The sequence below is a fragment of the Anolis sagrei genome, chromosome 1 (assembly GCF_037176765.1).
Source record: "Anolis sagrei isolate rAnoSag1 chromosome 1, rAnoSag1.mat, whole genome shotgun sequence".
Classification (NCBI taxonomy): Eukaryota; Metazoa; Chordata; class Lepidosauria; order Squamata; family Dactyloidae; genus Anolis; species Anolis sagrei.
Window position 1 is genome coordinate 317,457,046 of NC_090021.1, and position 15,996 is coordinate 317,473,041.

A 15,996-nucleotide genomic window follows, 5' to 3' on the forward strand; every position below is an offset into this window, starting at 1 on the left:
ACTAAAAACCTTGCTTATTGGAATTTGATTCATATCATGAAGCAGGAAGAATTTGAAATATATTTCGCCTATTTGCATATGTTTGTAATTACTAATAAAACCATTGCTATAAAATACATTTTGTTATGTATCACAGTTCAAAAGAATAAGTATTGTATCAATACACACCTGTATAGTCATTTTGTAGTTATCTCAAAGGGTCATCAAGTAGCTGTCTTATGGATATGCACTTTGTGAAAGTTAGTAGTTTCTATCATATTAATGGAATGTATAAATGGAGCTACTAAACATTATACATTATATCAGGTGGCAGAAGGCAATGAGCACACAAATGATGATTATAACTTATACAGGACATGTGTGGAACTCCCCAGTTCTCATAGATAGTTGACATAAAGTTCTCCTAAAGTGTTTATATGGGGAAAGGGTAAACTAGTCTATCAATTGGTCTCTCTTTTGCAGGGAGGTGATACTACTTCAATTCTCCCTCAGTAATTTCTACTTTTACAAAAAACAAAACAAAAACAAAACAAACAAATCATTAAAACAACCTAAATATATTATCTATTTTTAATAGATGGTATCAGAACTGGATAGTATGGAAACCTCTCTGGATGCTGTAAGTATTTCATAAAATGGCAGTAAAGAGTAACCCAGTATCATCATCACAATCTCTGATTGTTTAATTTCACTTTTAAACAGTTTCAGAAAAGGTTTTATGAAAATGATCTGTTGGACCAGCAAAAGGAAAGAGAGGAACACCTTCTCTTCGAAATGGTATGTTTATTATCATATATTATCTGCTACTCGTATATTATAGATGATTCAGTGGTAACTAAGCAAAGAGTTTAAAATTGTTTCCCCATATAATTCCTAACACATTTGCCAAATGTACGTTACCAGATATCCACTGTGTCACAAGCAAAGGGAACAAGGTGGTTAGATTCTTAGGTATGGTATAAGGAACCTTTGATCCTACATAGGAATGGGACTTCCATTTCCAAGAGATTTCAGCCAGTAAAGCAAATGGGAAGGGGAAATTTGGGCAGTTGTAGTCAAAACATGAAGAAGAACAAAAGTTCCCCTTTCTGTAGCTACAGCTTGATAGGTGTACACATATTTTAAGTTATTGAGAGGAAGAACAATGCCAAACAAGAAAGTGATACCTTTTATATGTGTTTTCTAGATTGTGTTGTCTCAGCAGTTCTATAGGCATTTCTCAAGTTTTGTTTCATAGTCATATTGGACAGAAGAAGCCAGCGAGCACACAAACCATAACACTGATTCCTATCCTCATGAATCCTGTCACCAAATAGCAAGGGGAAGTTGGTTCCCCCTGCTGTGTAACAGGGTTGACCTTCTTTGTGGCTACAACGTTTCAATTTACATTGCCACATAATTTTCTTTTGTGAAAATTCCAAACGTTTGTTATATATGTCCTGGTCAATTATTTAAGAGCATTTTTGGGCTGCTTTTAAAAAGTCTTCAAATAAAAGAGCTGGTCAAGGAGAACAACTGAAACACAGGTGACTGATATAAGTTGCTGCCAACACTGTGAACCATCCTGAGTCCCCTTTGGGGTTGAGAAGGGTGGTATTCAAATCCCACAAATAATAATAACAACAAAAACAACAACAGCAATAATAATAATAATACAAGTGGGAAAATTGAAATTTATAATTTCAGACTTAGCTTTATATCAGGGATGGGTACATTTATTGCACCCCCACACCATTTGGGGGGAGGAGGATCACAACAAAACTTTTCACTACACCATATTTTAGGCTCAGTAGTAACCTTTTTTCCAACAGGAAATTACGAGAGCCAGGCGCCATGGTGGAAATATCACACAAAACAAATAAAAATACCATATTTTCCAGGGTATAAGATGACCCTCAACTTTTCCAGTTAAAATATAGTTGACATATAACACTACTCCTCTTCCTACGCACATCAAATGAAAATTAAAAAGACATCAGATCTGATATCAATATGGTAATTTTCCTATTACCATACCTCCTTCTCAGCCTCTCAGATCTTGCACAAAGGCAGGCCAGACAGGTGAAAGAGTCTAACCTGTGACAGTTGATGATCCCTTGTTTATATATAAAGCAGTGGCACCTCTTTCTTGTACTACTGGTGCCATCAATGAATAGGGAGTTGATGTTTCAGCCTGCATTTTTTCTCCCTTAAGGCAGATTGATTTATGAAAGATTTATGTGTAGAAGAACAAAATATAAATGCCATATATGTGTTACCACTATTCTTACATTATTTCTATAACAGGAACAATTAGAGAAAGAGAAGCAACAAAATGAGGGCAGATCTACCAGTATGTCTGATAAAATATATGAAAAGAAGCGTAAGTGTTCTCTCTCCCTTTTGTTTCTTTTTTTCCAAAGCCTTTTAAAATTCTTTTGCTGGGGAATGGAGCATGCTGAGATGGAGGTGAACTGCTTCTAAATTGAATTAATACTATGTTAGAAAGAAGTGAGGGTTGTAGTCTTAGTCAGTATGATCTTCTTGTGGCTATTAACAGATAACAAAAACATGTTTCATAGGATTATACATGCTCTTAGTTTGACCTTATGGAATGCTTCAGATGGAGTGGTGCGAACAATAACTTGTGTGATTGAGTATCTTTCTTGGTAAATGGGTCAAATTTAGTGCTTGTCATTTGAAACTTTCAAGATTCCACATCAGATAAGAATGAACACTTTTTGAAACTCTGAAAGCTTGTCTGTTCTTAGGGTGGTTTGCAGGGACAAGTGGTAAATAAAATACCTTGAGCTGGCACAAACTATATTCACAGTGAAATGCCAGCTCTCTTCCTTACTTGTTCCATATTTAGTTTTGTGTTAATGTACCTTGTTTCAAACTGTAGTGAAGAGGCAATGTGTACCTGATACCTCCAAACCATGCTTGAGTTCATCCATCGGCCAATAATTTTTGTTGTATCAACAAGCAGTCTACTTCAGCTGTAGAGCAAAACCAACCTTTACTAACTGCTTTAAAACACCAAATATATGCTTGGAAGATATAATACTAGGTGATTAACTCAATCCCTGCCCTGCAGCAGAAAAAAAATCTTATCCAAAATATTAACTGCAATGGTGCTCTGCTCTTTTGCAGTCTTCTTACAAGCATGTTACTCTTCTGCTGTGATTAAATCATAGAATCATTGAGTCATAGAGTTGGAAGAGACCTCATGGGCCATCCAGTCCAACCCCTTGCCAAGAAGCAGGAATATTGCATTCAAAGCACCCCTGACAGATGGCCATCTAACCTCTGTTTAAAAACCTCCAAAGAAGGAGCCTCCACCACACTCTGGGGCAGAGAGTTCCACTGCTGAACGGCTCTCACAGTCAGGAAGTTCTTCCTCATGTTCCGATGGAATGTCCTTTCTTGTAGTTTGCATGATACTAATGGCTGGTGTGATAACATTTGTTCCAGGTTAATTTCTTATCCTATCTGGTTTATTTTGAAGTTTCAGTATAGTTATGTTTACCTAAAATGGTGGTAGCATCAGTAACTGCCAATTCTTAACCTTTTCAAATAATCTGAGTGCAATGCTTAAAATAAACCTTTGTTTTAGGTAGAGACAGTAAAACAGCAGCAACTTTGGCCAAAACTATACCAATGTCTGTTTCTGGAAATCCTTCAACTGCTTCATCAAGTAAGAAAAAAAATCTTATCTGTACATTAAAAAAATATTTCCACACCCCAATGAACATAAGAAAATGCAGAAAGAAAAGCATTAAGTCATTTGGCACCTGTAAGAGGTAGCATAGGGTAACTTAATTTAATTCCAGATTTTCCCTTTTTTTCTGGTGCCTATTGCAATACTTAACAGTTAGAGATGACTAGGATATCCCCATAATATCCCAATTTCTGGCACACATTGTTGGAACCTCACACATTTCAGAGAATGTCTGTTTAATAGCACTATGATTGCAAATGATTGGGAATTGATGGGTCACAATTATCCCATTCATCTGCAATCTTTGCTTTTCGATTCCTTCAACCAATTAGTTAACCCTCAAATCTTGAGCTTCAGGAAATCATGACAGTATATTCTTCTTACTAATATTTTGTCCTCTTCCCATCGGATGTGCTAGGAGCCCCTGGTAGTACAATAGGTTAAACCCTTGCATGTCAGCAATTCGGATCCGGGGAGAGCAGGTTGAGCTCCCTCTGTCAGCTCCAGTTCCCCATACAGGGATATGAGAGCAGCCTCCCACAGGATGGAAAAACATCGAGGCGTCCCCTGAGCAGTGTCCTTGTAGAAGGCCAATTCTCTCATACCAGAAGCGACTTGCAGTTTCTCAAGACACTCCTGACCAAAAAAAAAAAAAAAGAAAAAAAAGCTGATGTGTTTAGGCTTTATATCCAAGCCATTGATCTACTCAGTTTATAACACTTCTGTCACAGAATCATAGGCACATAGAGTTGAAAGATACTCCAAGGGCCATCCAGTAAATCCTCTATCATGTAAGATCATGTAAGAATACACAGACCAAACATTTCTAACCCATGGCCACCCAGGCTCTGTTTAAAAACCTTCATAGAAGGAAAGTCTATCAGAGGATATCGACCCTGCATAATTTGGTTACTGTTGCTGAATTTGTCACTAGCTTGTGTTCAGTGAAGGCAGACTATGTAGTTTGCTAAACCTTTATGGTTTTAGTGGGAGAATTGAAATTAGATTGCCAGAATTCATTTGTGCTTGTCCAGTTGTTGCTTCACATTAGTGTTCATGAATACGTGGTTCTTTACACTTGTCCCTCACTGTTATCAAAAGTATAAAGTGGAGTGGGAAGAATAAAGCCCTGTCAGATGAGACTGGATTGATGTTATTGTTGGCATCTAATGGCTGCCATTTGTGAGCCGTCCTGAGTCTCCCCTCGGGGGTTGAGAAGGATGGGATAGAATTTTTTGAAATAAATAAATAAATATTCCCACCACCAACACAGTGACATAAGTTAAAAAAATCCCTGCCTATTTCCAAAAGGATGGAAGTAATTTAGAGAAAAGAAAAAAGTGAGAGAAGGAAAAATAAGATTCCCCTTTAAATTTATTTATTTTTTTAAAAATAGGATGGTCATGGGATTTGCATAAATGTTGAGTTGTGCAAATCCCAGCTGAATCCATTGATCTACTCTCATTCAATTACCCACAGGATTCAGACCCCAGTTGCATTTTCAGTCACTTATTTTATTGATTTTACTCGTTTTGTTGAAGAGAAAACACCATGTTGATGTTAATGCTATTATAAAATATGTATTTTATTTCTACTGTTATTAATGTATGTTTAATTTTGGCTTTAGGCAAAGAAGTAAAAAAATCTAAATTGGTTCGAAGTCAGTCTTTCAGTAGTCAAGCTTTGCACTCAAAATATAGCAGCATAGACAAGTGTTCCAGGTATGTAATATTTAGTTTCTCTGTTTTTCTGCAAGAAGGTCTGTAGACTGGTTTTGTCCATTTTTTCTGGAAAGTTAAGATTCCGTCTAAGGTTACATGGTAAAAGCTTGCTGACGTTCTTTGGTCAAAATGTGTGGAAATGTAAAATGATAATATGTTTTTTAAAAAAAGACACATTATAGTCTGTACACAACTGATTCCAATGGCATTTCACCCTAGAAGTAATTAAGTAATTCCAGTGACACATATCAGCTTGGCAGTTCCATACAATAATAAATTGGGCCCAGGAACAAAACTAGTATGAAGATATCCTCCATTTTATATTCAAAGTGCACATAGGAAGTGTAAATTCCTGGGTAAAACTTGTGATCCCTGGAGAAAACCTGATTAGAAGAAGAGGACAGCATTTTTTGAAGTGCCAGGAAGGAAATTATGAAACATTTTTATGTTCACAGGACATCCACAGATGAACTCACAAAGACCAGAGACCATTTAAGGAAGCTTTTGAAGAAAGTTGACTTCCCAGCTAATGTCCTATCTAGTTTGTAAAATAAAGACATGATTTAAAAAGAAATCTAACATACTAGTCCTATACCATGTCAAATATTATATTACATTTAAAAAAACGTGAAAGAGCCATGAATATATAACAGGAGTACTTTCAAAAATGTTATCCTTTCAGACAGGCATGTAGCCGGGGGGTGGGGGGCTTGAGGGGCTTCAGCCCCCCCCCCCCTTAAATTCTCATGGTGGTTCGCGAAAACGCCTTACTAGTGCATTATTTAAACTGTTATGTTTATTCATATCATGATCTGATCACCATACTCAATATATCCCATATGCATGGGGGTATTGGGGTAATGATACAAAAGGTTTGCTAGGCTAGACCCTCTTTCACTCAGACTCGCCCCCCCCCCTGAAACCCCCCTTGAAAAAAAATCAGCCCCCCCCCCCCAAACGAAATCCTGGCTACGGGCCTGCTTTCAGATCGTAAATTTCAGAACACCACTTTGGCATATATAGTTCAAATTACTAGACAAAGCTTTAAATTTTTTCTTAGGGCTGTCCTCCATGTCTCATGGTCATGAAAGGTTTGGATCTGTGACATGACCCTCTCTCTGGTGGCATCGGGTTAGAATTATTTCCTCTAGGAAGTACAGTTGCCCCCACATTTTGGCATTTCACAGGTTAAGATTCCTTTATTCTGTTGCATCTACAGGTAGTCCAGTTCCTCCCTCCTCACTTTTGATGATGTGAAATTTTGGCTCTTTTTTTCTTTTAATTAAATCTGTTCTTTCCTATTTCATTTAGCATGGATTGTACATTATGTTGCAAGTCACCCTGAGGGTCTTCAGGCAGGATACAAAACCTCATAAGCAATTTGAATGAATGAATATTGGAGATCATTTTGCCGGCTGTACACATTTCAAATCAACTAGACATTTTTTGTGGAAAAGAGATAGAATAGTAGAAGAGAAGTGCTTGGACCTTGTTATCTTTTATAATTTGTCATAAATATTGCAGATCAAAAATAATAAAATGTGTTTTCCATGGTTAATGGGCTGAGAATGTAGAATATCTGAAGATACTCTGAAATGGAATGTGCAAAGTAGGAAGATGTATTGATAATTACTAATTATAATGTTGTCTTGTAACACAGTTTTGTACTCTTTCTGACACAGTTTTGTACTCTTTCAGCAAAAGTTCTTCAGGATATTCATCACTGTCATCAGTAGGAAAGGGTTCTATGTTCTCCTTTACAGGTGAGCAGCTTTGTTATTTTGTAAAATAATTTAATTACTTATCTTCTCTTGATTCCTCACTGTGTTCAAAGACAATTAAGGCTATTTAAGTACATTATTTTTTATAAAACACCAAATGATTCCAATGGCATTTCACCCTAGAAGTAATTCCAGTGACACACCAAGGAATAAATAAATATACGTCTTACTTATTTATTTCCTTTTACTATTAAAGGACTGCTATATCAAAAGATCTTCAGTCACAGCACACAGACAAAAAAAAAACACACACACACACAATTGAAATCAGTGTAACACACATAAATCAATTTAAATCATTTTTGTAAGTTAAACAATTTAAAAGCATACATTATGAAATACAAACCCATATATATTCAGACTAAGCTCTTATAAACCAAAGAATTTGGGAAAGATACACTTTTTAACTTGGTACCAAAATAAAGCAACACTGGCATCCATCAGTTCCTCAAATGGAAGAAATTCCACAGTTTTGATGGCATAGCAGAGAAAACTCCTCTTCCTTGTTGCCAGGTATTCCTGGTCAGCCATAAGGCTGAACACAATATAGGGTTACAGCCAGTGCCGGATGGTGTTACACTCCTCCTGAAGACACAGGTTCTCAGTTTGGGAGTTCTCCTGGATTCATCGCTGAGCCTGGAACCCCAGGTTTCAGCTGTGGCCAGGGGAGCATTCAAACAATTAAAACTTTTGTGCCAGATGCGCCTGTACCTTGAAAAGCCAGACTTTGCCATGGTGGTTCAAGCTATTGTTACATCCCGTATAGACTATTGCAATGTGCTCTACATGGGGTTTCCTTTGGAGACTGTCCAGAAGCTTCAAGTAGTCCAACAGGCAGCAACTAGATTTCTTTCTGGAGTAGTGTACAGGGAGCATAGAACCCCCCGTTACGTCAGCTCCACTGGCTGCTCGTTTGCTACCTGGCACAATTCAAAGTGCTGGCATTGGCCTATAAAGCCCTAAACGGTTCTGGTCCAACTTGCCTTTCTAAACATATCTCCCTTTATGAGCTAACTAGAAATAATCTTCTGGGGAGCCACTGCTCTTGGTCCCACCTGGCAAATGCAACTGGTGGGGACGAGAGACAGGGCCTTCTCTGTGGTGGCCCCTCAGTTGTGGAACTCCCTCCCCAGTGACACCAGGATGGTTCCATCTCTCCTGGTCCTCAGGAAAAGGCTAAAAACCTGGCTCTGTACGCAGGCATTCGGAGAATAGGATAACACAGAATCGACCTCAACAACATGAATATTGACCATGAGAAAGTCAATGTGTGTGGAAAGACTTGGCAATGTATTATGTTTTTAATTGGTTAATTTGTTTATATGTTTTAATTGTTTTATAGTTTGATATGGCTCGTCTTATAGTTGTTTTACAATAGGGCATTGAATTTTTGCCAGAGTTTGTGGCTTTGAGTCCCCTGCGGGCTGAGAAAGGCAGGGTATAAATAAAGTAAATAAATAAATAAATGTAGTATATTGCTCCCACTAGTGAGGTACAGAAGAGTACCCCTCCACAGACAACAATATTAAGGCAAGTATATAAAGAGAGATGTGATCCTTAAGTTTCTAGACCAGTGGTTCTCAACCTGTGGGTCCCCAGGTGTTTTGGCCTACAACCCCCAGAAATCCCAGCCAGTTTACCAGCTGTTAGGATTTCTGGAAGTTGAAGGCCAAAACATCTGGTGACACACAGGTTGAGAACCACTGTTCTATATCTTTTGAGGCTGTATAATGTCATCACCAGAACTTCGAATTTAGAACAGAAGTATATTAGCAACCAGTTTAGTTTCTGTAAGATATTCTTGGCAACAATCAGCTGCCTCGTATTACACTAGCTGCATCTTCTGCATCGTTTTCAAAGACAACCCTCAATGAGAATGTATTGCACTAGTCTAACGAGGAAATTATTAACACAGAACCTACTCCACGTTAGGAAGTTTCCCCATGCCTGCTGCAGATAACGACCAATGGGAGTTTCTTCAGACATTAAGTCATTCAGTTGATATGATCTTTCAATAAGATATATATACGCTTTTGATATGCACAGCTATCAAAATGCAAACATCTAATAACATCAGTGCTCAACTAGTGCTTGACTAACTTGTATTCTTTACATTTCAGATGATTCCTTCCGTACTCGTCCTAACAACTCCAGTGGGACCACTACTTTTTCCTCTTCTTCCTCTTTACCATCTTCCTCTCGTAATACAAGTAATTCAGTTGAACATAAGAGCAATGGGAGTAAAGAAAGCCATTCGCGGAAGGTTAGCTTGTAAGTGCTCAATTCAAGTTAGAATAGAATGACAAACTGAAATGGGAACTTTGTAGTCTCAGGTTTTTAGCTTGTTTTTATAATAAAGAATAGATTAAAGGAATATTCTGTATGGACAGCCCCACTTTAAGTGAGTATCAAATTGTACTGAAAAATACGTAATATAAGCAAAGCATTTCATTTCCATCTTCTTCAAATAAAATCTGTCTGCCTACTTGGTGGCAGTTTAGAACATGTTATCAACATTCTTAGTGGATGTTGGTAAGCACTTAGAAAGGAATGCCATGATCACTAAAAGTCAGTGTGAGCTTCTCAAAAACAAGTCATGTCAGACTACTCTTAGCTCTTTGTTTATAGGCTTGTTAGATGAAGGGAATGCTGTAGATGTAGCATACCTTGATTTGAGTAAGACCTTTGACAAGATCCCCCCACAATATTCACACAAAGGAGGTAGTAAAATGTGGGCTAGACAATAATATAATTGGGTTGTTGTAGGTTTTTTCGGGCTATATGGCCATGGTCTAGAGGCATTCTCTCCTGACGTTTTGCCTGCATCTATGGCAAGCATTCTATATAATAATAATAATAATAATAATAATAATAATAATAATAGTAATATTATAAACAAAATAATTATATAATAAATAAAATAAAATATTTAGTCATTATATTATAATAATAATTATATTATAATAATAATATAATTAAGTAGATTAGTAATTGGTTCATCGGCCAAACCCAGACGATGCTTATAAATTGCCTTCTCTTCATGCTGGAATGCCACAGAGTTCTATCCTGAGCCCAGTGCTATTCAACAATAGACTTTGATGATGGAATAGAGGACAGGCTTATCAGATTTGCAGATGTCACCAAATTAGGAAGGATAGCTAAAACTCCAAAGAACAGGATCGAAATGGCCATAACAGTATTGAGAGCTGGACCAAATGAGCAAACTGAATCTCAGGAAGAAAGGCAAGATATTACACTTAAGCAGAAAAAAATGAAATGCATAGATATAGAATTGTGACACCTGGCTTTGAAAAGGATCTAGTAGCCTTCATGGACCACAGGCTGAATTTGAATAAAGTGTGATGTAAGGCTAAAAATGTCTAGGCGGCATCAATAGGTACAGTATATAGTGTCTACATTGAGGAAAGTACCTTATTTCTTCCATTCTAAGACACACTTTTTCCCAATAGAAACATCTCTAAAAATGGGGTGCATCTTAGAATCACAGGCGTATCTTATGTATTTTTGGTGGTGGTGGTACTGAAATTAGGGTGCATCTTACAATTGATGGTGTCTTGCAATTGAAGAAATTTCAGTAATTTGATCAGACTTTATCTAGAATACTGTGTCAAGTTCTGAGCATTGCAATCCAAGAAAGATATTGGAAAAAATGGAGCATGCCCATAGAGGGACAACCAAAATGGTCAAAAGTCTATGATGAGTGGCTTAGAGTGCTCAGTATGTTTAGCTTAGGAAAAAAAGAAGGATGAGAGGAGACATGATGTTGTTGTTCATTCGTTCAGTCATTTCTGACTCTTCGTGACCTCATGGACCAGCCCACACCAGAGCTCCCTGTCGGCCTTCATCACCCCTAGCTCCTTCAAGGTCAAGCCAGTCACTTGATACATGATAGCCATGTTTAAATATTTGAAAGGATGTCACATTGAGGAGGGTACAAACTTATTTTCTGCTGCTCTAGAGACTAGGACATGCAAGAAAAGAGATTTAAACTGATTATGAAGAACTTCTTTATAGTAACAGCTGTTTGACAGTGGAATATGTTGTTTGAGAGTTTGGTGGTCTTCTGTTTAGGCTTTTAAAAAAGAGGCTGGGTGGTCATCTATTTGATTTGACTGCATGTTTCTTTATGGCAGGGAGTTGAACTGAATGCCCTTGTAGTATCTCCCAATGTTATGCTTCTATTCTCTAAGTTGAGGCTATCCTTTTGTCCAGAATGTCTGAAGAAATTTGCAGTTTGAACTTCGGAAGTTTTCTATTGGGGCCTGTGCAGGCGCAGACACTCCACATGTGTGCATTCACAGAGTCCACAAAGAAAAATATATCTTATATCTGTGTACACCAGTGGTTCTCAACCTGGGGTCCCCAGATGTTTTTGGCCTTCAACTCCCAGAAATCCTAACAGCTGGTAAACTGCCTGGGATTTCTGGGAGTTGTAGGCCAAAAACATCTGGGGACTCCAGGTTGAGAATCACTGGTGTACACAATCCAGGAATCATAAGTATGCTATTCTAAGCAGGAAGCAAGAGTGGTCAGATTTTTCAGTTTGGAACATCACATCCTTTTTGCAACCCCCTTCAGATATTTTGGGAACTGAAAAAGGCAGAAGCCCAGGGGTTTTTTTTTGTTTTTTTTTTTGTTTTTTTGCTAATCAGAGGCATTGCAAGTGCTAGTTGTTAATCACTGCAATAAATATAGATTTATCCAGCAATTAATTGTTTCTTTCTTGTTCCAGGGCAAATGTGGGAGAAGTGCTGTTCTTTGCTTCAGTACTTCTCCTCTCCCCTCTCTTTCTCTCTCATGTGCTACAGATTAATAGGCCTACAATATGATCTTTCAATAAAATTTACAATATGATCTTGATATTTCACAGCTACCAAAAAACCCAAATCAATCAACATCATCACTCAACTACTGCTTGACTACCTTTTTTTCTCCTTATGATTTTTTACTTCTTAAAGTAATATATATTATGTGTGAGTGTGTGCACATGTGCATACATATGTATACATACATACATGAACAATCTAGTTATTTAAAGTGTTTTTATTAACCAGTGGAAAGTAAAATCCCTGGAAAATAAAATATGTAGTCATTAGTTCACAGTTGTTTTGCTGCCAATTCAAATTAAGGTGCACTGCTCTATTTTGGAATTTCACATTCTGGAATTGCTGCCTACTCTTACATTCTGTGGAAGAGAGGGAACCTTCCACATAACATAAATGATTGGCTTATTCACAGATACAAAAACTAGAACTCTGGGATGTGAAAGGCTTACAATGAAGGTTTTGTATTGTGAAGAACAGTAGAAAGATTTCTATACTATTAAAACTATTTTCCTCCTTCTGAATCCCAAGAAGTGTAATCCTATAATAGGAGCTAGACATCTTTTCTCAGAATCCTTGTCATGGTTGCCACATCATGAGTTTTAGGCTTCTTTGAGCACAGTTTTGATAGATGTGTAGTAGTAGCATATATTCAAAGTCATCCAGATCATAGTATTTTCAATTTCTATGCCTGGGTGTGAAAGTTGGACAGTAAAGAAGCTGACAGGAAGAAAATCAACTCATTTGAAATGTTGCTCTGGAAAGCTGCTGTAGGCTTGTGAATTTGTAGCACATCATAGAACATGGAAGGTTTTCATCTAGTAAGTGTTTCAACCCACAAGAGACCCCCTCGTTTTAGAGTGCTTTTGGAATAAAACATGTTCAGACCCGTTGCTAGCAAATCGACTGGGTGAAATGAGTCATCCTAGAATAGACAGCAGATGTGAATCATAAACATTGGGAATAACAAAAGACTCTGTTCTGCTACTATTATGCAGTTATACCGGGTTTGGTTATATTATCCATTTGCGTCTCTGCTCATTGTGGGGAGCTTTAGAATTTTTCCTTCAACATAATAGCTTATACTTACACTCCTACATAGCAACATATTCAAATACACATCTAGAGAGGAATCAGTTGTCCTTGCTTTGTAAGATGAATCACTGCAGGGGGGTTCGAGTGGGAACGTGTGTAATAGTTTACAACCTGGGCATACAGTGCTGAAGTACGTGGCAATGTTCTAATTAATTCCAGGAAATGAACATCACCTCTCAGAAGAAATATTTCTTTAATTGGAATGCAGGGCAGATGCTCACATATACGTGATTATCATGTTGCTTTTCATATAACATTGTTCAGCAGGAGAACATTTTCCATGGGAGTTGGGAATTCTTTAATTCTTGGCTTTGCTTTCTAACATGCTTTGGCTCACTTAAAGCCTTCTGTTCCTTATTGTTAATGGAAGCAAGATCTGGCCAGAAAGTAACCAGTTATGGTGCTACATTTCAAGAGATTTTACCTGGATAGGATAAGTACAACGTAATGTATATTTGGATTGCTGGAGCCCATTGACCTAAAGTTGTTAAGGTGTGACATGTAAGAAATTATTAAAACTAAAGGAAGATCTTTTTGTATCCCTGTTGTCAAGATATCTTAGAATTGGTTACTTGGGAATTGTAGGTCAGTAGAGCGAACCAGAGCCTTCTAGTAGAAAATGTTAAATATCTCATCAAGCTACAAATTCTAGGACTACCAATCTTATGAGTTGTGAGACAGGGGTATAAAACTAATGCAACCTGTAGTGCAGATACAACCATATTTTCTGCATGATAATAGACGGAAAAGTTCCTTTCCACGCAAATGATAAGTCTGAATATAATTTGGGAATCCGCCTAGAGATTTCTGCACACCAAAGAAAGCAGTTGTGGTAACTGAAGTTGGCTTAGAACTAAGATGGGGGTGGGAAATCCCACTAATTTTGGGTTAAGGGTATTGATATGGTTCCCTGTTATTTTCAAGCATAGCAAAGGACGAAAAACAGTCTAGGTTTTTAACTTAAATGTATGCAAGATTTCAAAGAAATGGGAACTGAATGGTACCAACAACATTTTGCTGGTAAATTATAGACTAGTGATGTTTAGCAATCGTGTTTTATCCTCTTCCAATCCATATGTGGGTTCATGAGTTTGTTTCTCTGTAGGAAAAACAGGAAGTCCAACTCCTAGAGTTGCGTAAAGAATGGATATACACCAAAGATCGCTGCGGGCAACATGGCTGAGGGCAAGGCAAAAACTGGAGTGCAACCTTGAACATACTGACCAGAGAGAAGAGACTGACTACATCCCACAACGTTAACATCTTCTGTCAGTTAAATAAATTCCTCTGTTGTAAAATATCTTCATAGAAATAATGTAATATGTGCAGAATTCCAATGTTGTAAGTGAAGTGTTTAATTCAATGTTACTTTAGCAATGTGCTTAAAAACTGTTGCAGATAAAGAGACAGGGTTCTCCCTCCCGCCGCCCTCCTCCCATTTCAATTATGCCTTTTAACAGTTCAGGTTATTCGATTTGGAATTCAAGTGCCCTGTACTTTAAAACATACCTATTTTATGAGCTTTGGGGCAACGAATATGCCTTTGCTATGGAACTAAGACCATATAGGTGAAACTGATCTGCATATAAGATTAATTGAACACTTGACACTTTAAAAAAACTTTTAAGTATCCAAGAAGCTTTAACGTGGAATCTGGAAGCATGGACAAAGGAATAAGGAGAACATATTCATATACAACACAGTTGTGCTGTAATTTTAAATAGGATTGCTTATCTGGTGTATAAAAATCTCAAGAGGATTTCCTTTCACCTTTTAACAGGTACAAATACCTCCAAAAGCATATAAATGATTTTATTAGTTTCATATTGTAATTTTTGTTGTATAAACAATTGTTTTAACTTCCAGTACTTCAGCTTGTAGTTTCTCTTTATCCAACACTTTAAAAATGATGAATCTAGTTTTTAATTAGTTGTTCTTTCAAGCTATCATGCTTTTAGCTCCGTCCACAGCATTCTGTTTGTATTCATGCTACCATTTCTATCAAAATTTGCCTGCAACATGCAGTTCTATTTAAAGAGTTCTATTTATGCCAATACTTGAGAGAGACTGTATGAAGCTATTGTCAGCTTCTCTATTTCACAAATGCAATCAGCAAAACTATATTGATATCAGAAATCTGTTTTTTAAAATATATTGGTGTATGATAAAGATAATCTAATTTGTGAATGAACATGTGTGTGATTACTTTTTACAGTGTGAAATAATGAATGCTTTGCACACAATAAAGTGTAGGATATTATAAAGTACTTGCATGTTTTGGGTGGGAGAGGTGAAATTTTTTCACCATTTGTAAAAATATAATTTTAGAAAAAGATATGAGGATACTAATACTATTTTCATTGTACTAGCAGCTATTTCCTCTAGGCTTAAAGTTACTGTCATAAAGTTACTGTCAGCTGATTGAATGGCATCAAAACTAATTTAGTAATTTCTTGAAAGGCTATAATGTTATTGCATATGATGAGTGTATGTGGAAGGAACATGGGCCTGACTAGACATTTTGGACTGCAACGCACACAATTGCTTACCATGCTGGCTATGCTGGTTGAGGGTTCTAGGAGTTTGGGTGTTGAAGTGCAAAAAATATGGACTTATATAGGCAGTACTGAATAAATGAACAAATGGGCTTAATGTCGCCCACCTGTCATTGTACACCAATCATTTTGATCTGTGGAGGGCATACACTAGACAAATTATGGCAACCACTTTCTCCCATTGCCCAGAGCAAAGCTATTGAGTTCATAGGGAAAATATCCATGAGAGTGGTTAAAGTATTTATGACTTCTCATTCTTCCCCTTCTATTAGGAAATAAATTTTATTAGAAGTGGGTAAG

The 15,996-nt window shown here is 37.1% G+C and overlaps 1 protein-coding gene across 2 annotated transcripts in view; it reads left to right on the forward strand.

Annotated features, from left to right (window-relative positions):
• PPP4R4 (protein phosphatase 4 regulatory subunit 4) overlaps window positions 1–15,332 on the forward strand; it is a 96,780-nt gene extending 81,448 nt beyond the window's left edge. Inside the window, exons 18-25 of one of the 2 annotated variants that reach the window (XM_060756238.2) lie at window positions 578–619; window positions 703–777; window positions 2,287–2,362; window positions 3,596–3,676; window positions 5,328–5,421; window positions 7,120–7,184; window positions 9,323–9,465; window positions 14,247–15,332. In XM_060756238.2, the coding sequence (XP_060612221.2) occupies window positions 578–619; window positions 703–777; window positions 2,287–2,362; window positions 3,596–3,676; window positions 5,328–5,421; window positions 7,120–7,184; window positions 9,323–9,465; window positions 14,247–14,324 (654 nt within the window). In that variant the 3' untranslated portion in view covers window positions 14,325–15,332. Of the gene's footprint in view, window positions 1–577; window positions 620–702; window positions 778–2,286; window positions 2,363–3,595; window positions 3,677–5,327; window positions 5,422–7,119; window positions 7,185–9,322; window positions 9,474–14,246 lie in introns of both variants that reach the window. The other variant, XM_060756247.2, reaches the window with a different exon arrangement.
• The last annotated feature ends 664 nt before the right edge of the window (window positions 15,333–15,996 follow it).